This window comes from Empidonax traillii, unplaced genomic scaffold (assembly GCF_003031625.1).
Source record: "Empidonax traillii isolate 1590-97213 ecotype Southwest subspecies unplaced genomic scaffold, ASM303162v1 scaffold99:size1466351, whole genome shotgun sequence".
Lineage (NCBI taxonomy): Eukaryota > Metazoa > Chordata > Aves > Passeriformes > Tyrannidae > Empidonax > Empidonax traillii.
The window spans coordinates 190470-214628 of record NW_020955292.1 but is presented as its reverse complement, the minus strand read 5'-3'; the positions used below and the strand labels follow the sequence as shown (position 1 = coordinate 214628).

At 45.0% G+C, this 24159-nt stretch overlaps 1 protein-coding gene and 1 long non-coding RNA gene across 5 annotated transcripts; both read right to left on the bottom strand.

The window, feature by feature from the left end:
* Nucleotides 1-656: 656 nt before the first annotated feature.
* On the bottom strand, nucleotides 657-19271 carry SUDS3 (SDS3 homolog, SIN3A corepressor complex component). 2 transcript variants are annotated; one of them, XM_027881912.1, is made up of 12 exons: nucleotides 19053-19271; nucleotides 17393-17462; nucleotides 16398-16453; nucleotides 15930-16001; nucleotides 13847-13866; nucleotides 13151-13307; nucleotides 11112-11207; nucleotides 9224-9285; nucleotides 8315-8336; nucleotides 7486-7591; nucleotides 4001-4088; nucleotides 657-1440 (listed from the first exon to the last, which is right to left on the bottom strand). In XM_027881912.1, exons 1-12 carry the CDS (start codon nucleotides 19210-19212, stop codon nucleotides 1342-1344), a joined length of 1008 nt encoding a protein of 335 aa, XP_027737713.1. In that variant the 5' UTR covers nucleotides 19213-19271; the 3' UTR covers nucleotides 657-1341. The 2 variants fall into 2 exon arrangements, with proteins under 2 accessions (XP_027737713.1, XP_027737714.1); XM_027881913.1 differs by having other exon boundaries at nucleotides 4004-4088.
* A 1058-nt stretch (nucleotides 19272-20329) lies between these two features.
* LOC114056601 lies at nucleotides 20330-23404 on the bottom strand. Of its 3 annotated transcripts, XR_003571044.1 has the most exons (5): nucleotides 23164-23404; nucleotides 22645-23049; nucleotides 22386-22486; nucleotides 22188-22271; nucleotides 20330-22079 (listed from the first exon to the last, which is right to left on the bottom strand). It is a non-coding gene; the product is annotated as an uncharacterized LOC114056601 (long non-coding RNA). The 3 variants fall into 3 exon arrangements; XR_003571043.1 differs by lacking the exon at nucleotides 23164-23404 and having other exon boundaries at nucleotides 22645-23119; XR_003571045.1 differs by lacking the exon at nucleotides 23164-23404 and having other exon boundaries at nucleotides 22188-22268; nucleotides 22645-23119.
* Between the last annotated feature and the right edge of the window lie 755 nt (nucleotides 23405-24159).

The window sequence follows — 24159 nt, the reverse complement described above, 5'->3', positions numbered from 1 at the left end:
AGCTCAAAAGCAAAACAAAACAAAGAAAAAAATGCCTCAAAGTGACAGATATTGATGAAGACAGAATTTACAACTTTTTGACTAGTAATCAAAAGCAGCACAAAGTTGTTCTGCACATAAGGCAGAGATCTGACAGCAGTGCCAGGGCACTGGGTGGCTCCTGCCAATGCAGTCACACATGGCATTGGTGGTTCCAGCCATCAGCAAAAGGCTGGGAATAATATAGGAATGCCAGAGTCAGATCTTTAAACATCTTGGCATTAATATCATTATTTGAGTATTTTCACTTGTGCCACAGGAGGGCAAGTGTAGAAACCCAGTGTTGTCTCCAGTAATTAAAAAAACCCTTCAAGGGGAATCCTTTGCAAAGCATTTTAGGGAATGAAGGTTCCAGTTATGGACGGAGAGCATGGCAATGCCACTTTCTACTCTGTACCAGGCTCCTCTGGAAGATAAAACAGATCCAGTACCTCCTGTCAGCAGGATTCCACCACAACCTGTTATTCTAAGCATCAGTGAAAAACATGGAGTTTATCTTTTGTCACTACAACTGTTCATATGGTCAAGCTATCTGCAAACTCCAGGTAATTATTCCTTTAATTTATAGTAATCCACCTATTCCAGGTAATCTATTTCAGCAAACAGACATACTCTGCTTGTTCATTGAAGGGTTTTTTAATGTGAAGAGAAACGGAAGCTTCTGACTAACCACGCGTGACTGCTTAACTACATTAAAATCGCTGTATTTTCAGCAGTTTCTAAGCTGTTCACACTGTCCAAAAAAAGCCTCAGCACTCAAGTCTTTGAGCAGTTCACCCAATAAAGCTGATGTTGTGCACCAGGTGTTCTGGAGGCTTCTCTTCAGCTGCAGCTGAAACCTGGCAGGATTCATCTCCTTTGGCCCAGCATCCCGAGCCTTGCAGAGAAAAACAAGGCCCAAAAGAACAACCAACCTCAGGTCTCGACAAGCAAAGCTTCTTCCACTGGTCTGACTTCAAACAGAGACGTGACATTGTTTTTGACATACGAGTCCCATCTGCGCACCACAAAACGATGATGACAAAAGTCTGATGCAAAGTCTTCTTCAACAGTCACCCCAAATACAAACAGAGCATACAGAAGCTTGATGCAAAGATCCAGAAATAGTCCAGGGCAGTGCTTGGGCATCACTAAAGACTTAAGGACTACTGGGGATCATGTGGCCAGCCACAAACGGTCTCATCAGAGGTCATGACACTGTTCTGTGCTGCTGGGAAGAGTGAGCAGCCCGACACCCCCCAGCAGAGGTTTGGTGATCAGTTAAAAACAAAACAAAAAAAAGGCCCCGGGAGGAGCTCCCGCTCATGCAGCCGATCGCCGGCGGATCACAAACACACCTCGCTGCAGCTGCCCCAGGTAGATCCTCATCTTTGTGCTGTCGCTGGTTTTCCTCACCCAGATCTGCAGCAAAGAAAGAATATAAAAAATGGGGCGGGGAGATAAACTGGGGGTAAAAGGGGAGAACTCACAGGAAGCAACACACAGACCAATAAACCGCACATCTTATTGTCAGAGCCGAACACCTCTGTTACTGCCCTGCTGCTTGGGGTGCACAGATCGTTCAGGTTAATCCTTTCTCCCTCCCCACATGAGGCATTTGCAACCTGAGCAGAACACGAAAGAAGGTTTCTAACTTTACCTCCTTAACTTCCTGCTCAGAACAGTCCTCAAGAAAAATGACTCTTTCCAAGCACCATCAGGAAAGCAGGTTCCTTTCTGCTCCGGTTCACAGCAGAACTGTGGCATTAAGCTTTGCCTAATCAAGAATAAGTCTCCCTAGATCCACAGATCATAAAATTACCTACCCTGGGATTTGCCCAGACAAGTAACTATTAGTCAAATGAAAAGCTTATCCTGACTCTGTTCCGTGAGGCATTTCCCACAATGTGTTACAGAAATTGTATCTGAAGACAAAAGGGCCCCTCTTTTCAACACCTGCACGGAAGGATTCACACCCAACGTGTTCCAAAGGACAAACTGCTGCCACTCCAGGGAATTTTTTTAAATCACTTTCAAGACGTTTAGATCCAAAAACCTGTACTTTAAAAATCAAGTCTGAGCAATCTCCTCTGCATTAGATCACTCTAATGCATTTAAACATATTTAAATACGTGCATGAAGTAAGAATTATCCAGCTCTTAGTACTGGAGTATTTTAGGATAGAAGTCCAGTACTTCCTACTGCAAAGGATTATAAAGTTATGTTGGCCTTTGATTTATCCTAAGCTATTTTTTTAGTTATGCTAGCTATTATCTCTGTTATTTTAATAATAAACTGACTTTATTAACTGGAGTCCTCAGTATACAATAAATTTAATATTTGCCTGTGTTTGTACTTCAGTTATTTCCCCAGAGAAATTAAAATCAACATGCACTGAGAATCATCTCTCAACTGCAACATTACCAAGAATTTGGCATGTTTTCCTTGCCAAAAGAATTACAAATTTTTGAGCAACTGCACAAAACAACAAACATGTACAATTTTACGTTCTAGCATGATATGATGGAATGGTACATTTGTTTTGCTAAAATTAACTGCTTTGTTAAGTTCCATTTGGAGCAATATTAAAATTCAGGTTTAAGTGACCACAACAGTGCAATTACTTAACATTAAAATCTGCCACAGTGCTCAGGAAAATAAACGCATCAAGATATATTCTGAACTTAAAATTGATGTTTCAGACACACAATATATTTTGTCATTAGAGGAGAGCATCTATTAATCCTAAAGAACTGAAGGAGATGGGAAATGGGAGCAACCAAAACCATTTCTGAATTTCTTTTATTCCTTGACTTTTTTGAAATAAGCTTCTTCCTTTTTTCAACTTCAACAATCTGAGATTTCTGAGTAAATTAATAAAAAAAATAACACTTTCCTGCAGGTACTGAAGAGGGGTTTTTGTCAAAAAGCACTAGCCCAGGTTGCTCCAAGCCCCATCCAACTTAGCCTTGGACACTTCCAGGGATGGGGCAGCCACAGCTTCTCTGGGCAACCTGCGCCAGGGCCTCCCCACCCTCACAAGGAGGAATCAATAAATTGCATTTCTCTCATGGTTTCAGGTAAGATGCTCCCAAAGAATTCCCTTTTAATGTTATAAATTACCAGTAATAACTCTAATCCAGTTAGCAGCACTACATTTAGCACCCATTAGCACACTAGCACTACTTTATCTGAACTATCAACTGCTGAGCAACACAACTGTTACTGCCAGGGGAACAGTTGTGATACAAACATATCCCATATGCAACTCATTCTGAGGAAAATAAAGTATTTTCCCTTAGCTGCCTCAACAAATTAAAGTTCCTTTATTGGCTGATTGAAGAGAAGCGCACTCAAGTCTATTATTTCTTTCCCTGAAGTGTCTGGAATTTGCAAGCAAAGAATAAACTGCTCCCTTTGCCCAACTGCTGCTCCTGCAGCCAGACTCACATCAATCTTGGGCAGGGAGCTCTTCACCTGCTGCTCTAAGGCTTCATCAGCAGGCACAAGGAAATTGCCTCAGACAAATGACTGGCCTGCCCCATCTCCCAAGGAGGTGATGGATGCTGCCAGAGAGCTTCTCTGTTAGCAGGAAGAATGTTCTTCCCTCACAACAACTAAATTTGGTGACAAAGTTTTTTCTCATCCTCCTCTGCATTCCCAATGGAATTTCTTTTAATTTTGCCTTGACAACAACTGTATGCATGTTCTTGAAATAAAGGAAATGGAATTTATGAATGTGGTGCCAGTGAGACGCAACGTGTCAGTTCTACCCATTTTTCCTGCTACTACTTGTAAAATGTAGGATCATTCTTTAAAAACAGAGTGTCTTTCCATCTCAGAAAGAGATTTCTCAACTTGGCTTTATCTTGGATTCAGCTTCTTTACACCCCAAATGTGTATCCTGGCTGAAAGGTTCACTCTTAGTCCTCACTAGACCCGTGTCCTTCCCCCCCTCTGCTGAGAAACAAAAGCAGCCCACCACCTCGTTGGCTCCCACAGAGCTGATCACACAGCTGATCTTCGTGTTGTCTTTAGACTCCAGGTAAATAGCCTGGCTCTTGTGGTACCTGCACAGAGAAAAAAAGGGAAAGGAAACACATGAAACCACTGGTGACAAAGCTGGGATTCCACGTTTGGACAGAGTCAGTCTGAAGTCCGTCCGTCTTTCCACAGGAAAGGCTCTGACACACCCATTTCCCCCTCTTTTTTTTTTTAAGCTATGTGTACAAAACAAAGACTTTGAAAGTCCTAACTCTGAATTACTTGTTTCCAGGGACTTGCCCCCTTCACAGCCCACCTTTCTTTAAGTGCTGCAGCCAAACCTCCCCCAGTTTCTGTTTATTCTGCCTAGGAGAGTTCTGTAGGCAGAACTCATCACACTGACAGAGGTGATTTGAAAGTAAATAACCCTAATCAAGCAAGCAACAAAATCCTTTACAATCATAAAAGCATATCTATATTTCCACCTTCACCCTAATCACAATGTGCTTCATATTTATCTGGGCAATCCAAGCTGCAGAATCACTACGCAGCCACTCCCCTCAGTAGCTGCTCAGTACAACTCCTGCAGTCTGAACACCATTTGCAAAATGCACGGATTTATTTAATCTTTACAGCTATTTCTAAAATAACCATACTGTAAATATGGAAGTCTTCCAATGGTTTATTCCACAATGTCTTCCTATTGGCTCATGTACTCAAAATTTTCACACTGCTTGCCAGTAACTAAAATGAGTGTCAGCTTTGAGCCTTCTAAACGTACTCACTACCCACAGGCTGGGTGAGGTAATAAAAAAAAAAACCAAATCCTGCAACCTTTTGACACCTCTGCCCAACCATTCCTCTTTCTCCTTCATTTTAACAGAAAGGATGTCAGTGGGTTCCAGGACAATGCAACAGCAACAATGATTTTGAGCCAAAAAAAAAATCGCAGTTTAGCAAGTCCAGATGTCATTAAATGATACAAAGGAACTGAATAAGCTACTACAAACCCCAGGCCTCACTAAGATAAGACAAAAATCTCAGTCCAGCAGTGTCCTACCATGCTGTGAGTGCTTAAGCAAGGAGAATTGATGATCTTGATACAATCAGTATCAGCGCAGAAGATACCAGTGCAAAGACACCTCTCAAGTGTTATCTGTGCCTGCAGAGATAATGAAATATTTTTCCCCACTCAAAGCTGTTTCTTTCAATTTTTGGTTACCACACACGGCACAGGCTTCAGCCCTCGGATTTCACATCACGAGTTACCATCCATCAGCAAATGCCTGTTAATTGTGCATAAGGAAGGCAAGGGAACAGGTTGGCTCAGCACTGTCTCAGCTGCCTCACGCTCAGTGCACACACAGGCAGGTCAGCTGAAGGCACAGCTGCCTGGTTGGTACCTGTTCGTGCCTCACCCCTGTGCCAAGTTTATACATCCACAGAGGGGTAGAACTGAGGAAAACACTCCAGATGAAAAATGCCATGGAGTTTAAGTTGGCTTTCAAGAGAGGGGAAAGGGCCAAACAACTCTTGCTGTTGCAGGGGGTAAAATGCACCACAGTGCTGGCAAGTGAGACAAGCAGAAACAATTCCACTTCCTGCTATAAAATATTTCGCTGAAGGGCCGTGATTTTCAGCTGCAACTCTATCAGGAGATTGAAGGAAATCCCTCTACATTATTGAATGCAGCAATGCTAAAAGCAAATAAAGATGGTTGTTTTACAGTGAACTGTGTTTTAGGATTCAATGGGGGAGCACAGAGCGAACTGACTGAGGATAAAAATCTGAATCTAATTCCACATTCATCTGAAACTCTCCACTTTGGAGACTTATTTGTGAAATATCTCTGCAAAACCTTAGGGGGTCCTTAAGCATTCAGTGTTTGGAGATAACAGTCATGCACGGCTGCATCAGGAAACAGAGAAAGTCACTCCTGAGCTGTCAGGTTTAGTATTTCTGTACATGCCAGCACTCTAAATGCACCTTAGAAAGAATTACCCTCCCACTATCGAGAGTTACTTCATTATTTTAAAACACCAGCTACTTTGCAGAAGTTCTATTACTATAAATCCAAAAAAAAAAAATCTAAGCAGGATTATAACAGCCAAAAAATGTAAAATACTTAAAACAGCATTAAGGACAAGGTAGATAGGAAAGGCAACAGCTGGAATTCCTGACAGTGAGACCCCCATGACAACTGAATTCAGCAAGATGAAAATGTTTGTTTGAGGTTTACATCCCAACTAGATACCCTTCAGAGAGATCTGGGCTCACTGAAGCTCTTCCAGGCTTAAATTTAGTGGGAAGTTGGGAGCTTTACTGGCAGATTCAATTTTTTTTTTTCTTTTTTTACTAGTGAACACTTTTCAGTAACCCACACACTACAAATTCTGAAGAACAGCTTATTGATCCAAATATATCCTGGAGATCATTTTTCTGTGTGTGTAAAGTGACTATGAAAGCAAAAAAAAAAAAAAAAAAAAGAACCTGATGAATTTGTGAAGCCTGTTCAGTTCATATCTGCTTTATGGCTCACGGTCATTTCGACTCAGCCTGTGCAAACTGAACCCTTGATTAAACATCACAGTCAGAAGGGACAATGACCAACTCTCCAAGATGACTGTTGTGTGGAAAACAAGCTTCCCACCTGTCATTTTCTGTGGTAAAACTACAACCTCATCACTTGTTATTTTGAGCCACCAGAAACACTGAAGCAGGTTACAACCAAGCAAATTGCTTTCTGCTCAAGGAGGACGAGATTGCCCCCTTGATCATCCAGGTTTGCATGTCTCACGGATTAAGTTTAAGACCTACTAAGGTTTCTCTGCAGAGTTTAATATTTTCCTTGTGTTTTGTGAGGCTTGTACAGCTGTACGACCATAAAACTCAACAGAGCTAAATCCAATCAGCAATTCTGAAGTTGCCTCTCCCAGGTGGGTTTGATCTTTAAAGGTTATTTGGGTTTATTAGAAACATTTTTCATCCTGCTCAGCTGGTGGATGACGTTTCTTCTGCCACCTTGTGGAGCGCTGGGCTTGCGTTCCACAAAGCTGAACCCCTGGAATGTGAGTGCTGCTGACATCGCTGTGCCCAAAAATCACAGACTGTCTGTATCCAAGCTGAGCAGCTTCCCAGCTCCAGCCCACTCTGTGTGCTGCTGGCTCTCTTACCTAATATTAGGTTTGCAAAAAAAACTTGCTAAGTGTCACAGTGGACACCACTGATTCCATGGGAGAGATTCAAGTCTCCTTTTATTGGAGCCACTAGTTATCCCTCAAATCTACGGGGTCTTAACACTCCACCGTCATGTCTGATTTACTGGTTGCAACGATGAGCCCTTGGGGGAAGCAGCGAACTCTGCCCAAAAAAAAACATTTTGTCCACAAATTCTTTGATCAAAGCAATTTCTCTCTCTGCAGCCTTTTCCTCTTCACTACACAGCACTCAGGCTGATTAAAACAGAAATCCCCCAGGCCTCACCATCTCTTATCATAGTAGAGTTTTCCATCTTCTATCCGGGCTTCAAACCGCTGTGCAGGAGACTCTGCTGGTGTAGCTGGGAGGTGTTCAGGGGAGGAGGGGGAGGCTGAGAACAGGAGAGACACTGTATTTAAAAACCAGCATGTGTCCATCACAAAGCAGCACATCTGACTGCAAAACTGCAGTTAATAAGGTCATATATGCAGAAATAATAAGCCCAGAAAGCTACAAGCTCCAATTTCCCTCAGAAAAGAATTATATGTTGGTATGAATAACTCAACCTCTGCTTTGAATTATAATAGTCACTGAAGATTTAACAGAAAAATAACATACGTTCATAGGTAGGTGATGGACAATATGTCCTTGATTTTCATTCTAACCCCTACTAAAGAAGTTAATCAGGGTCAGAATTACTTAGGCAAGTTGCTACCACTCTGTCTTGAAATTAAGTGTACAGACACATCTAGAGAGCCGGAGGCATAAAACAGTAAGTGCTCAATCCCTCCATCGACCTGAGAAGCAGGCAAGGTGTCCAGATGCACCTCAATATAATGAAAAACCCTCTTTGCACAGTTGGATTGTCCCATGTTTCAGCCACCAAAGATGCACATCTCCCTTTTCATCCCTGAGAAACGTCAGGGCAGACAAAGAGACTTCGCACAGGGCCCGCTCAGCACAGCAGCCACACCAAGAACAGCAATTACACAGTCAAAACAATTATACAGCCAAATTCCACAGTCAGCAATTACACAGTCAAGCATCTACAATATCATTCTCTGCTCAGAAAGAGCACCGCTGTGAGCAAGTTCCAATGCAACTGTTAACTCACCTGGTCTCTTGGGTGATTTGAGCTACATGGGAAGAGAGCAAAGCAGTGTTAGAGATCTGACAGGAGCCTTACAAGCTGCAGTAATAATTTCAGATATCTTACTTTCCATACTCTGAATGCTTCTGTTTTAAATGCACTGTTAAGTGGCCTTTCACATAACCAGAGCAGTGTGCTACAAACAGCCAAAGGTGCAGATAATCACGATCATGACACAAAACTGAACTTTAGAGCATTCAGGCACTTCACTCAAATGAGCCAAACCCATCTAACACACCGTATTTTTGAACATGAGCCAACATTTCTCAGGGTTCACAAAATACAGCAGATAAATCATCAGAAACACCTCAACAGCTGGCACAAAACCCACGTTCCACTACCATCCTCAAATGTCTTAATGAGCAGCCTCTACTGTAAGAAACTAGATAAGCCTTCAAGTGTTTAGTGAAAGCAATAGGTTGATCAAAACTAGAAAAACTACAAACATGCACACTGCCCCCTATTCAATTTGCTGAGATACTGTGACAGCTGGGAAAAAAACAAGTTAATAAAAACCCCACCTCACACTAAAGCCTACACCAAAGGCAGCCTGTGATCTCCCAGGAAAACACACTGACATCTGTTCAACCATGCAGAGGAAGAAACTCCTTAACAGGAGCTCATCCCTTGCTTCAGACAAAAGGTAACATTTTCAGACGACAGTAATTTTGATTAGGTTAATTAAACCTATTAAAATAAAAGGGAGGAGATATCATCTTGCTAAATCTTTTATTGAGCTACTTCAGAAAGCCTACAGGGATGAAATAGTCCCACACCCCAAAAAGGAACATTAAAGAGAGCTCTGTTCTCTTCAGGGGAAAGCAATGGCTTTCTCTTTAAAACAAAGAAATGCAGTCAAGCAACAGTCCCTACCTTATTCAGCGTTCTCAGGTCTTCCATTATTTGCTCATCAGTCAACAAATAATTTAGCTGAGGTATCCAGAATTAAGGTTCCCATAAGCTCTTGACAAGCAAGGCTAAAAATTAAAGGTCAGTGACATTTCACTTGACTAAATGTAAGCCAAAAGGTTTCTCTAAATTTGCATAAGATTTTACTGAGTGTCATACTTGAGCTTTTTTTTTTTTTGTCATAGGAATTGATACAAGCCAATCTCCACTGAGCCTCATCTTCAGCAGCAAACACAGTGCAAAATGACTTTAACTTATTTAGGCACAGCCATCAATGAAAAACCTTTAGTGCACTGACATTTAATTCATGAGGGCATCAAGCACCAGCATTTTCAGTGGGTTTTGTCTTGTATATCTGTAGAGAAGAATGTGGGAGCTGGAACTACAGACTCACTTCAGATTTTGTACAAGGAAACCAAACCCCACCCAAACCCGGGGAAATAAAACTCATCATTTTGCAACTCAGTAAGCAGGAGTAGAGAGATAGAGAGAAGAGGGGAAAGCCATACAAAATAAAATTAAAAAATTAAAGCCAGAGGTACAAAACACAGTCTTGTGTGGATGAGGAGTAATAAAAGCCTGTAATGCACCTGAAAACCAACCCAAAACCCCAGAACACAGAAGTCAGTCTATTATAGTCTTATTAGAGCTTTGCTGTCCTTTTGTTTCTCCAAATCAGCTTAGTCAAAAGTATTCAAAGTATTAAACTAAAGTAAACAACTCCTAGGCTGCATTTTCAGGATTTTGGTTCTGATGGACTTTAATCTCCCCTCAGTGTGGGTAGGCAGAGAGGGTTTCATACTGGCTGCTGTATCACACTCAATTAGCAGGTCATGTTCACTATGAAACTCATTTATTTTGGATGAGATAGGGGCACTAATAAATGATCATATTTTCCCTGACAGAGTGAACAGAATTTCCAACCAGAAAAAGGTTAATTAAAACTGGAGGTGCTTGTGACCATCCTGCATGAACTCCAGGAGTTCAAGGTTTGATACTGCCTTCAGAAAATGCCAGTCACTAAGATAAGTTTTTTTTAATCTAAGACATACAACTTTAGAATCTAATAAGAAGCCTCTGCAAAGCAAATATCCTTGCCTTCCTTTCCAGGTGAATTTAATACACAAATAGGAAAACTGCCTGTCATCACAGAGGAGCTAAAAGTGTATTTCCAGAAGCCAAGGAACATTTCAATTCTGAGACATGCAACAAGGCAGAACAGAAGGAATACATATATAGCTGTTTCTCTCTCTTGTGATACATAAAAACAGGATGGATTTTCATCTTTTTTTATTCAAAAGAACAAATCTACCACTCCTTGCTTTTGCCATGCATTTGCTGGATTAGGGATCTGAAGCCTTTATCAGAAATGGAAAAAGTAGTTTGATATGACAAATATGATCTTTCTGGTGAATGCTTTGTCACATCTTGAAATGAGAAAAGCTTTGGCTCATGTAAAAATCCATTTACTATCTATGGAATCAATTATCTCAGCATATAAATATAACGCTCTTTTAAAGTTTTTCCTTTGTAAAAAAAGAACTGCCTGTAGAATTCAAACTATTCTCACTGACAAATATAAAGTTATCTCACGACACTGTAAGGTTTCAATTAGGATACCAAGGGATCTCCAAACACTGTTTTTTATATATATATATGTGTGTATAAAATATTATATGACTGCTATGTTGGTTTATCACACATTATACGTGACGATTGTGCTTCCATTATTTCCTAGGTTAAAATCTGATCCTAGTGTTTAATTTCATTTTCTTCCCTGCACAACGCAAAGGTGCAGGTGGCACAGTGGCTTCAAATCCAGCAGCCCTGCAGTGACTCTGGGAAAGGATATCAGGGGCAGGTTTCCTCCTCTTGTCTGGGATGGGAACTGGATCGTTTGGTCGCCGCCTCAGTTTCCTCGTCATAATGGGCTTCACTTCCATTGAATCTGGAGAGTAATGAAGTCGAAGAGCTGATAAGACCAGAGAGAAAGGAGAAAGCAGCAGCAGCTTTCTACACAAGGCACGAGGAAAATAATCTTTCCCCTTTCACACAGCAAATTGGATTTTTTTTCTTTTTTTTTTTTTTTTTTTTTTGTGACAGCTTTCAGCACCTGGAGCTGGAAGTGCTGACAGTGAACACAAGTTCTCTTTGCCATCAGGTCACTGTTCACTGGCTGCTGCAATGCCATAGTTACAGCTGTCATTTACAGCTGCTCCACGTACAGATAAGCAGCACAATGATGCTACAAGGATTCAAGGCAAATTTCTTTAATGCTAATTCTATCTGCTTGGGACAGAGCATTCAAAAGGCCAAGTTCATGGAGCTCTTCACCAACAAAACCTGGATCATTAATAGCGTGTCAAACATCTACTACAAATCAATTAATCTTTTTCTTGTCTTCAAGCAAGAAAAACAGCTCTGTCAAAGGAATACAGAAAATGACTGCACTCAAGACTGATACAATTCTGCTGGAGTGATTTTAAACAAACAGTATTCAAATGAAGATTATCTAAAAATTATTAATGAAATAATCTAATTAATAACATGCAGAGCAGCAATTGACAGGAAATAAACTGCAGCATATGCGCTGGGGAAAAAGGGAAAAAGCCTGTTTAAAGCTGAAACCCCAGTCTCCTCATCAAGGAATTATCTGAAATGGCAGTTTGTCCAAGTGTCTGCCCAGAGCCTTAACTGAACAACTCCACCAAAACTCTCAGAACTCATTCCTTAATTTATGAAGTTATGTTGAACTGAGAGAGAGATCTTAAACATCTTAAATGCCAAACACATCACTTCCCCTCTTTTTGTACGTGCTGAGATTTATTTGCTCATCTTCAGGTACCCCTGAATCACATCCTGGGTAGCACTTCCATCTGGAAAGCCCTTTTGGCTCCCTCTAGATGCTGAAACCTTGAGCAGCTCTGCATGTGCAAAATACACCAAATTCTTTGTCTCCTCATCTCAAGGGAGAACAGGGATGACCATGAGACCAGACTTCATAATTAAAAAAAAAGGTATCAGGGGAACAGCATAACTCAAGCTGAATTCCAGACCACATCAGCCCTCATCAACAGTTTGTACCAAGCCAAGAGAACTCTTGGAGATGCCCTAACAAGGACTAATTCTCACTTCTGAGCACTAATTATATTATTAGCTTATATAACATCTGCAAGAAAGATATGAAGGGTGTAACTTGTGGACATATCTCAGCAACAAAATTAACACTATCTATCCGAGAAGTGAGGGAGCTGCTCTCAAAATGAGAAACAAATCAGACTTCTGGTTCAGTATCACAGCAGGGCAATTCTGCAGGAGGTTAATTACCCCTCAAATTAGCTCCACTGTGTCAATTACTACAGTGAGCACTGCCAAGGCAGCAAAGGCATCAACTGCTCTCAAAGAAATCTGCCCATTTAATGTAAATTTTCCAGAGTCTAGACACAAAAGCAGTTCACAGATCTATTTTTCTGGCTTAAAGTAGAATATTCCAACCTTTATTGTCTGCCTTTCTTCAACTACTTGACCACCTACGACTGTAGGAAGGACACAGTTTACAAGCTGGCATCACTGGTTAGTTCAACAGTGTGACATATCTCAATAGTTTTATTGCCAGATCACAGGAACTAAAGCAGCCCATTTCCCAATGTATAAGAAAGCCCATCATCCACTCTGCTGCTCGACTGGCACTGTTTGATTCACCTGTCAGCAATTCAGGTCACTGAATTTTATTAGGAACTGCTTTCTCCAGTAAAAGACCATCCATTTGTGTTCTACCCCTCTTGGCATTTCCCCCACGTTGTCTGTGTAAACCAGCATTGCCACCTTTATGGCTTTTTTTCCTAAGCAGCAGCAGAGTGGATAAATGACAGCTGCTTATCTTCTTCTTACCCCCTGTTAATTCCATGGTTAGCTTTTCATTCTCAATCATCTTCTTCTTCTCTTCCAACTCCGCAATCAGATTTTCCTTAAGCTCAATTTTCTTATCTTCGAACTCCTTTGCTGCTGCCTTCTTTTCCTTCACGTAATTTTTTTCCACCTGATCTGTCTAATGCAAACCAAAAGAGCAAGAAGGTTAATTAAGGGACCAATGACTCCAGTTAATGATATCACAGCAGCTTTTCAAAGGCTGTATTGATCAGCTTTTCAGTTCAAAACTGCAGTTCTAAAGATTATCAATATTATCATCAACAGAAAACCATCTAAATATGACTTAGTACCATTATATTGGCTGAAGAGTTAATTATTTTTAAAAAGGCATTTTAATGTTGCATAACGTATCTCCTCAGAATAATAAACAGGACTATCATTTATTGCCTTAAACAACCTTTTTCAGGTAACCCAATACACAGCCAGTTACAACAGCCCAAGAGCAAATATTTAATTCTATTTTAACAACAAAGTGCAGAAATTACTTCAAGTAATACCAGCAGTGGGCTGTACTACAACTCAAGAGTAACAAAGCCAGATAGAGGAGGAAAATTTCTTTAAGTCTCCTGGGAAAACAAGCCCAAAGTACTGGTTGATGGAACAAGGTTTACACCTCTACCACCTATATATATACGAATAAATAAGAAGAGGACTTACTTCCAGCTGCAGGAACAGTTCTGAAATGCAAGAAAGACTTACTTTATTATCTTCAAAGATGCACAAAATTACCTCCTTAACATTTTAAGCCATTGAATATTGCAGGCAAGACAGGCAGTGAACAAACAGTGTGTGTACTCATCCCACCTCTACTCTCACTTTTCAGTTTTATGCTGAAAATAAAGTAACCATGAAAAAAATTCACAAAAATACACTGTCAATGCAAGTTATTTACAGACTGCCAGCAAACTGAAAAGCTTGCCCAGCAGTATCCCATAATATTCACTTTGGCTACTCATCTCAGCAGTACTAAGCAGGTAGTCCATCTTTCTCCCTATTAAATTACAATCAATTAAGACTAGATAAAAACTTCCCAGAGAGGAGCTTGAAACATGCAACTAAATATTCACAGTTTAAGCCAACTTCATGTATCTCAGCAGAGACTGGTTCAGAAATAATTCTGCAGCTGTCAGAAGACTGATCTACTCAACTCACAGGGGTGATTTCAGGCTGTTCATGCCTGAGAAAACAAGGGAATTGTTGTGTGGCACTGAAGGTTTAGTGCCAACACATGGCAATGATTAGTTCAATCAGACCTATGGATGAGGTGAGGGGATCTGAGGGTGTGAAATAGCCCTGCTCCTGATGTTTGTGCTACCTCTAACAACTTGAAATTAAGCAGGGTGGGAGCCTTCTTGCATTTCCTAAAGGACATAATGGCCAAAACACTTTTTACTCAAGAGAGTGGCAACAAAAACAAACTAAGGCACCTGATCAGCCTTCAAGTCACTGTATTTCAAAGCACATTAAGCTTTGGTAATACCTGAAACAGTAAAAACTCCTGTAAAGATCACAAGCTTCAAATATGTTTTGGAGAAGACTGTAGTAGCAACAGTGTACTGCTGGGCTTTCTTAAACATGATTAAAAAAAAAAAATCAGTAAAATAAATACCAAAGACAATAATGACCCTATAAAAATCAACCCTTTTGCGTGCAAAGAGCTCTACCCGTTGAGCATGGAAGCAGTTGGATTTTTTTAATCACAAAACTGAAAGTTATCACCACCTGCCCTCCTGTGGAAGAAAGAGGCTGCTGCAGCACTGGCCTTGGCAGCCAGAAATGCCAGCTTGCACTTAGTCCTAATTTTATCAAAACAGCCCAGTATTCCCAGGATGCAGCTCTAGTGCACATGAAATTCATCTCAGAGCACAAATTCCCATGAACAAGAAGCAGTTCAAATCACTTCAATCACTCAAGAAAATCCTTTATCACCCCAAGCACTTTTAGAAAGACAGAATTCCCACTATCCAAAGGTCAGAGCATGTTGGCCATCATACAACTGCCACTGCCTCTCTGCTGCATTTCCCAGATTACCAGCCCAGGCATTGCAGGATTCATCCAACTTCTCTAAAGGAGGGACAGCTACAATTCCCATTCCCACCTAATGGCTTCTATAAAAGGCCCTGCTTCAGCATCCAAGATAAGAACCTATTAGGGAGAGAATAGGAAAGAGGGAGGGCAAGGAAAGGGACCTGATTTCCAAGCCATTCCTCTGCAGTAACACAATAAAGGCCACCCAGAAGGGTGAGAGCTGGGCACTGTAAAAATGAACTTGGGCCTTTGCTCCTGGAACAGAGTAGAACACAAAGTACAGGCAGCCCATTCCATATCCCAGCTATGCCAGTTCCAGCAGCAAACCCTCTGTATTCATTGTTCTGGGGCATGAGAAAGGTCACTGGGAAAGCACTTGCTCCTAAATTCCAGTCCTGCATATTGAAGGGAGCAGTGCACCCAACCCTCAACAACTGGCACAAAACAACAAGGAAAAGTAGAAGGCTGTGGGTTAGGCAGATAAAATTTAAATAACGGTTTTTACTTGTGCTGTTTCACACCAGTGAAGACTAAAACTATTTATAAGTGTTTAGTATCAGTCAGAAAACAATGCTAATGAGGGGGAAAAAAATATTCAAGATAGATCTTGTTATACTTGGTGGAGCACAGAATTACTACTTTTTTTCTTCAGGTGTTTTAAATAACATAAATTTAAGTTGGATGCAGTGTCTTACAGAGAAACTCCACTTACCTGCATTTCGTATCCTTTCTTTGTACTGCTGGTCCAACTTCTTCATTCTTTTCTGGTATTCCTGAAGAGTACCTGGAGTGCAAATAAACTCTAGATTCCCACTGATCTTTTTTCCCCCAAACATTAAATTTTCTCAAGGAGCCACACACCACTTGAAGAACAAACACTAATATCTGAGATCAGAAAATTAAAGTTCTAGCTTTTTCATTTAGAAAAGCATATTCCCTGCTTCTTCTGAAAGTGGATTACTCCTTTTAAGAAACGCTTCAGCACACAGAGGATTAACCACAAGTGTCTAGAGGGAAAAAGGATGGAAGAGGCTGACATTTTTCACTCAGCAGCACAGCTGAGAGCCAACATGCAGTGAAGGATGCAGCTTACATCTTTCAATACCCCCATCCTTCCATGACATTTGAAAAGTGCTCAAAATTTTCTAGGAATATAAATAAGTCCCCCTTCAAAGCTTACCTTCCTGCAATTGCTGTAACTGCCTCTTCAGAGATGCCAGTTTGTCCTGATACATCCTGCAAAGACAGTCAGCATGAAACTTTGCTTTTAAAGCCAAGCATACAGAGTTTATTCCACACTCTCTTCAGGTTACAACATGTTGACACAGAATTAAAAACTTTTCAGAACTTCAGGAGAGAAATGAATGATGAATTAAAAGAATTTTATCCAAATGAAAGGTTTTTGTTCTGCCTAAAAAAACCCCTCTGCCACCACATTGGTTTTACAGTGCACCCAAAAAAATATTTCGGGAACAATTCACAATAAATATTTATTAATGTTAATATCTAAAGTGACATTTAGATCCACAAACACTCTGCCACTTTGCCAAGTCTTACTATTTGTGCATTAGCTCCCTACATGTAACACAAGGCATCTCCTCACATAGATCTTGACATTATTAAAAAACCCAAAGTCTATTCCTGGTTCTGCTGCAAACCTACATTTCCTTTACCACCTATCTGTGGTTTAACATAGGCCAAGCCTTCCTGACCCTCATAAAAACACGTCACTGCCAGTAAGCAAGAACTCAAAATACTGTAAATAGTTCTAAACATCACAGGAAACTACCTCCAGTCTCCAAAAAACCCATTTCTGGGCCAGGACTAGCATTCCTTTGTTTAAGGGATTTTGACAGGCATCTTGCTTTTCCTTAGCTTACATAAAGCAGATCCTTTGTTTCATTTAAAGCAGCAGGAGCCATTTGCAGCAAAATTCAAAACTCATAACTATTCCTTGAGCCAAAACAGCAGCAGCACTTAATTCCTTGAATATATATATATAGACCAGAGAAAGTAACTGAGAAGAGCAGAAATACATGTATGTGGTCTTATGAGCTATTCCATTTAAAAACCCCCAATCTTGGTTCAAAACTCTGCAGTTTTGTCAAAGTAACATCCCCAAACCCACAGATAAACAGAATATTACCTTACTTTTGATTAGCATGGGTTACTTACTGTTCTTTCATTTCTACAAAGTCCTCCTCGTCGTGCTTGGCCAGGTCGGTTTCACTGGCATCCTCAGTGTCTAAATGAGGTTAAAAACAACTTGTTAAAATTAAAGATTAAAAAAAATTATTTAGAAGCACAGAAATAAGCAAACAAAAAAACAATCCGCAAACCTCAAGCAATCTAACCTCAAAGACACAACCTGAGGGGCCTCTGCAGAGAATTCAGGAGTGGAATAAACCCTCTCACCTCCTTCCTGCAACTGGGAGTTTTGCAGTGAAGCTTTACCTTGAGTCTAAACAACACCAGCTTCAGAGAGCCTGGGAATTTCTTCCCATTTAAGACAACAGGCTCCACATTAATGCTCACACATACACAGGTGAGCAGGAAAGACTCTGTAAGACCTTTCACAAACTTGTCACTGCAGTTCCACCCACTCAGAGCTGCTCAGGTTGATCACAAAGGTCTCACTGAAGAGAACAGTTACTCACTGTGACCTGAACTTCTCAGCTACACATCACTCAGAAGCACTTCAATGCTTAACAACAAGCACCAACACTGCCACAAAAACAGCTCCACTTTATAAACAGGTAACAAAAAGAAATTAAACCACTGTGGGACTGCTAGTTTCCTGCTAAGCCTTTTCAGGCTTCTATTTATAACACATGGGTAGCCAAGAATCCCTTAGTTTTCCTCCCCGAGGAGAGGCCAGTGTCTCCAGGCTTTACAGGGTACAGCTGTGGAACTCAATCCCACCTACATTCCCTACACAGGAAAGGGGGGCCAGCCCCTTAAGTCAAACCTTTCTCAGATTTTTTTCTAAACCTACCAACAGTTGAAGCTCGCAACAAAGATAAAACAAAAAGTTTTAACAGCAAAAAAATTACTTAACATGTCTGGGTCACCATAAAGGAATTCCATACCCAATTTAGTTGTGTGTAGCCTTGGAGAGCCCTGACTGACCCAAACACTGTCAGGATCTTTAACGTCCCCCATCCATGACCACACCAGAGGTGATAGAGGGCTCTGCTGACAGCAACAGGCACTGTCCAAGGGTCTTCCTCCATCCCCCTTACTTGTTATTTTATGCACTCTACACACCTGGTTACCTTGTGTTTTGCTTCAGTTCTTCTTCTGCTCTACAAAGCCCTCTTCCCTCTCACATCCTCCCACACTCCCTCTCTGCTGTCCACACTTTCTCCTCCCTTAGCTGCCTCCTTCCCCACTCACACCACAGAAACAGAACCAGTACATGGGATTTCTCCACCATTTTCCCCTTGCTGCCCCATCCATCAATACCCTGCATTTATCAACTACTTTCACCCTCCTATCCCACTCAATTAACACTGGATTTCTCCAGTTTTCCCCTTGCTGGCCCACTCAATCCCCCCTGCTCAGCGCTCTCCCGTCTCCCTCCTCCTCCTCACTCAGAAAACCACAGCTCCACCGCTCCGTGGGCTCCTCTCCTCCACCATCCCCACGGACTTGGCTGTCTTGCAGCTTCCACAGGGAGCTCCTAGAACCCGACAGCTGCTTGTTTTCCTCGGGCGTTCTCGCCGCTCCAGAGCCTTCAACCACCCGACCCTCCCGCATCCTCCCAGCCTGGGTATGTCCCCTTCTCCATCCCACCCCCTCCCACACCGTCCCAGGGCACCAAACCCGCGCCCACCCTCATCGGAGTCGCGGGCCCGGGCGCTGCGCTCGCCGTCCTCCTCCTCGGCGCTCTCCAGCTCCTCCTCCTCGTAGTACTCGGGCGCGGGGGCCATGGCGGGGGCGGGCGGCCCCGGCGGGGCGGCGGGGGGCGCGGACACGATCCCGGCCGCGCTCATGGCCGCGGGGGCTGCGGGAGCGGCCGGGACGGGGCGGCCGCCGCTCGGCAACCGCGCCGGGAACCGCGGCCGCGCCGCTTCCGCTTCCGGGCGGCGCCGGGGCCGCCGCGCCCCCGCCCGGGACGGAGCCAGGGACGCGGGTTCGAGGCCCCGGCCCGCCCGCACCGCGGTGGGGTGAGGGATTTACTTCTCTGCTGGTCATGGTTCGTCTCCCTTTTTGGCCGCCTGTGGTGCAGAATTCTGGGCTCTTCGGGGCGAAACACACGGATGGAGGTCCTGGAGCGAGCCCGGTGGAGGGTGAAAGTTGATGGAGGGACTGGAGCATCTCTGTTCGGAGGAGAGGCTGAGGGAGCTGTCGTGGGTCTCTACAACTGCCTGAAAGGAGGCTGTAGTGAGGCGGGGCACAGTGTGTTCTATCGTGCCTGCAGTGAGAGGACCAGAAGAAATGGCCTTAATCTAAGACAAGGGAGATTTAGGTTAGATATTAGAAAAAGAAGAATTTCATTCTTAGGGTGGTTAGGCATTGGAATAGGTTGCCGAGGGAGGTGGCTGAGTCACCATCCCTGGAGGTGCTCAAGAGGCATCGGGGCCTGGCGCTGGGTGATATGATTGTGGTGGTTTCGGGTGAACGGTTGGACTTGATGATCTTAAAGGTCTCTTCTAACCTTGATGATTCTGTGAGCTGGGCCTGCTCAGTCCCGAGAAGAGACAATTGAGAGGGGATCTGCCAGTGTCTGCAGGGAGGGATCAGAGGATGATGGACCAGGCTCTGCTGGGGAGGGGCGGGAAGCACCAATGGGAGAAGAGAAATGGGCAGGAGCTGATGCCCAGGAAGTTGCACCTGAACACAAGGAAGAACTTCTGCACTGTGGGAGTGATTGAGCACAGGAACAGGTTGCCCAGATAGGGTGTGGAGTCTCCCATACCAGAGATATTCCAGCCATCTGGACACAATCCTGTGCCATGTGCTCTGGGATGACCCTGCCTGAGCAGGGAGCTTGGATTAGATGACACACTGTGGTCCCTTCCAACCTGACCCAGCCTGTGATCCCGTGATAGACAAAGAGCAGAGCTGCTCCTCACCAGGCAGGACCTTGCCGCGCTAAGAACAGACTTCTGAGGACATTTTGTACTCACCTGAACTTTATTATAGTTTAATACAGAAATTGCTTCCCTCTTCCTCCATACTCACAGCAAAGCCCCACCACAGGACTGTGATCTCACCTTCACCCAGGTGAACCAGTTCCTTCCTGCCAGTAAACAGCAGCTTCTAGAACACGTGCCCAAATCCATCAGGAATGCCCCACAACTGCATTACAGCACAGGTTATCCTGATTAGACACTGCTACAGAATTAAGGACCAAGACACAGATCCTCTGCTGAGATTCACACGAGGGAACAATTAAAAGCATCTCACTCCATCTGAAAATGCCTCACATGGATATTCCAGGCCAAATATCTCACCTATCTTATTTCTGCAGCTCTTAAGTCTAAGGGAAGGACTAATTAATCTCCTTGCCTCCAGCACAGCCACACTAATGGCTCACCTTCAGCTGCGAGGTGCATTCCTCACATGCAGAGCTTATTGACTCACTACTAAACACCTCACCTCACCGAGGGGAAGGAAATGGGTTTGGTCTAAAGGACTGAGCTCCCAAACCCGCAGCACTTCTCCAAAACCCGCCGAGCCGGGCGCTCGGCACCCGGAGCAGCACCAGGTCACGCTCTGGTGTTCTGACAAGAGCTGCAATAACGCATTGCAGGCACTTGGCTCTCCTGCAGTTCACCCCAAAGGTCTGTTTGCCCAGACTGACAATTTTTAACTCGGAACACCCATGCCAAGTATGCCCGGTGCCTTTTTCCATAAGTCAACACTGCCTGTAACAGGAGCCAGGCTAAGGCACGGCCAAAAGTCAGCACTACCTCGGAGCAGCAACCAAGGTTTTCGGGAGCACTTGACTTGTCCCCGGGGAGACACACCACCAGAGCTGCTCACTGGCTCACCTTCTCCAAGGAATGCCGGGTGCTGGGGGTTATCAGCGTCTTGGAAAGCACTCCTTTTCCCCTCTCTCCTCACTCAGGCAGCGCGGCTGGCAGGGCTGCCCGCGGCCACGGGGCGAACAGGAAAGGGTGTGGCGGCAGCTGCCACATCGCATGAGCTGCCTGGTGCCCACGGGTTTTTGTCCTCTCCCCACTCACACCTGGCTTGAAGTGCTCAAGTCGCTTCCTAAAGTCATACAGTCACAGAGCTAAAAATAGAAACGAGACTGCACGACTCAACCCCTTTCTCAGAACTAACTAGAGCCCCCTTAGAGCTTTAAAAACACTGTTTTCCCCCCCCATTTCTTCCCAATTTCCTGTCTGTATCTGTTCCATCTGTCCACATACTCGGCTCACCCGCTCCCCTGCCCGCCTGGGTCGTGGTGCTGGGGATACCCGACTGGTTGTAAGTGTGCCTGAACCACGGCTGCCCTCCCAAGGTGAATCTGCCCTGACTCGCACTGCCTCAGCACTTTCGGTTTGGAGCCGATTGACCCTCCCAGCCCAGCCCTTCACCCACCGGGAGGGCGCAGGTACCGCCAGGAGGGCACGGGAGCCCCCTGCCCAGGAGCTGTGTGCAGTTTCCTTCCCACTGGCTGCACACAGCTGCTGATGCAACGCTTTTTAGCTCGCTCTGTGGTCAAAACTGGGATCTCGAAGTTGCTCCCTCCGTGCTAATTCCTCCTGTTTAATAGGAGCCTTCTGGAGACACCCTCTGCTGTCATCTCTCAGGCATTCAGTGGGAACCCGAGGGAGGAGGCTCAGCTGTAAGGAATGCCATGTTTCCCTTACAAACGCAGAAACTTAACTGTCTACGCCCCAAGGAGCTGTCAGGGAAAGTGTAAAATTGCCTGTCAAGCTGTTGTTCTTGGCTCGTGCCTCCATCAGAGCTGTTGTTCTCATCACAACTCATTCAGTGTTTTATACACACTCACTTTGAGCAGAGATTTCTGCCTCCTGCCTGGTCAGCACCAGCTTTTCAGAGTATCTGACACACGAGTCATGCTCGCTGTGCTCTCCTTTCTGTTTTCAAGAAACAGAAGGAAAGAAAGGTTATAACCTGAGCTTTATAAACAGGAAACTCATTTATTGTGTGAATTGCACCACTGCAACGAGAAAAGCCGATACTGTACCTTGGCCTTTGAGGCACAGGACACACCAACACCCCTCACCCGGTACTTGGGGCTCTCAGGTTTCTGTACTTCTGGTTTCACAGGGATCTGTGAGGACGGTTCTAGCAGCCCAAGAGGGAAACAGCTGTCAGTTTTATTTAGAAAAAGAATTACCCCCCCGTCAAATAAACCTCTATAACAACAAAGGAAAGTGTCTCTAGGTTCAGAAGCTGGGACTAAGGGGTAACCACAAAGTGTGGCAGAAACAGCATAAACTCACCTTTCCCTGCCTCTACTCCAAGCAATTCCTAATCCAGAGCTCTCCATCCCTGTTGCAGTCCCTTCTCCTTTGTGCCTTTGACTGCTGCAAAGTCCCACCTGATTCTTTTTAGTTACCAGGAGCCTCTTCCTGCTGGGATCTGCCACAGGACACATGCTCCTTGTCCTGGCTCCCCAACACCTGCAGCAGGTGTTGAGAGACTCAGAGCAGCATTTTTACCCTGCTGAAACACTGCCCCCCTCATACACCTGAGCCCACTACAGATCCTGACAACCCACCCACACAAACCTGACACCTCTATAGACCCTGACACCCCCATACACACACCTGAGACTCCTATAAACCCTGACACCCCCATACACACACCTGAGACTCCTATAAACCCTGACACCCCCATACACACACCTGAGACTCCTATAGACCCTGACACCCCCATACACACACCTGAGACTCCTATAAACCCTGGCATCCCCACACACACCTGAGACCATTTCAGACCCTGATACCCCTCACACACACCTGAGACCACTATGACCTCCACAGCCTCATCCACACATACCTGAGGCTACTACAGGAGGCCCAGCTGCCCTCACACACCTGAGACCACTACAGGTCCAAAAGTCCCTCCCACACACCGCCCCTGATCCTGCTACAGACCCTGAGACCCTCCCATCCCCCTGATCCCACTAGAGACCCCGAGACGTCCATACACGTTCCTGGTCCCATTATAGACCCTGAGACCCTCCTATAATCTTCTGACCCCCCTACACACCCCAGTCCTTCCCAATCCCCGCTTTTCCCCTCAGAACGGGACTTCCCCCCCCCCCCCCCCCCCCCCCCCCCCCCCCCCCCCCCCCCCCCCCCCCCCCCCCCCCCCCCCCCCCCCCCCCCCCCCCCCCCCCCCCCCCCCCCCCCCCCCCCCCTTCCCCTCAGGTCCCGGCGGGACCGCTCAGGCCGATCAATCGAGCGCTGATGCCCCGGGCGGTTCGATCCGCGGGGCGGTGCCGCTCCCCTGCCCCGCCTGCCCCGCCAGGCCGCGCAGCCGAGCGCCGAGCGGGGCCGGGCAGGAAGCGGCGGTGACGGGCACGGCCAGGCGGACACGCTCCGTCCTCTCCTCCTCCTCCTCCTCCTCCTCCTCCTCCTCCTCCTCCTCCTCCCGCCCCGCCCGGGCCCCGCGGACGTGGCCCGCTGCCGCCGGCCGGCACCAGGTGAGGCACCGCGCGGAGGGAGCGGCGCCGGTGACAGGCGGGTCCCGCCGGGGGCTTGGCAGCGCTTTTTGGGGCTAAACCCGACACTTTTTGGGTGCTGAGGCGGCGCGGGGCGCTCACTGCCGGGCAAGGCGGGAGGAGGGGGAGGGAGTGATGGGTGTGCTGGGGAGTCCCAGCTGGGGCTGGTCGGGGTTGGGCAGCTCCCTGTGGGCTTCCAGTGTGGGACTGGGGGGTTGGAGAGCGCCCGGAGAGCCCGGCTGGAAGCAGGATGAGGGGCGGGATAGAGGCGGGATGGGGGGCAGGAGGG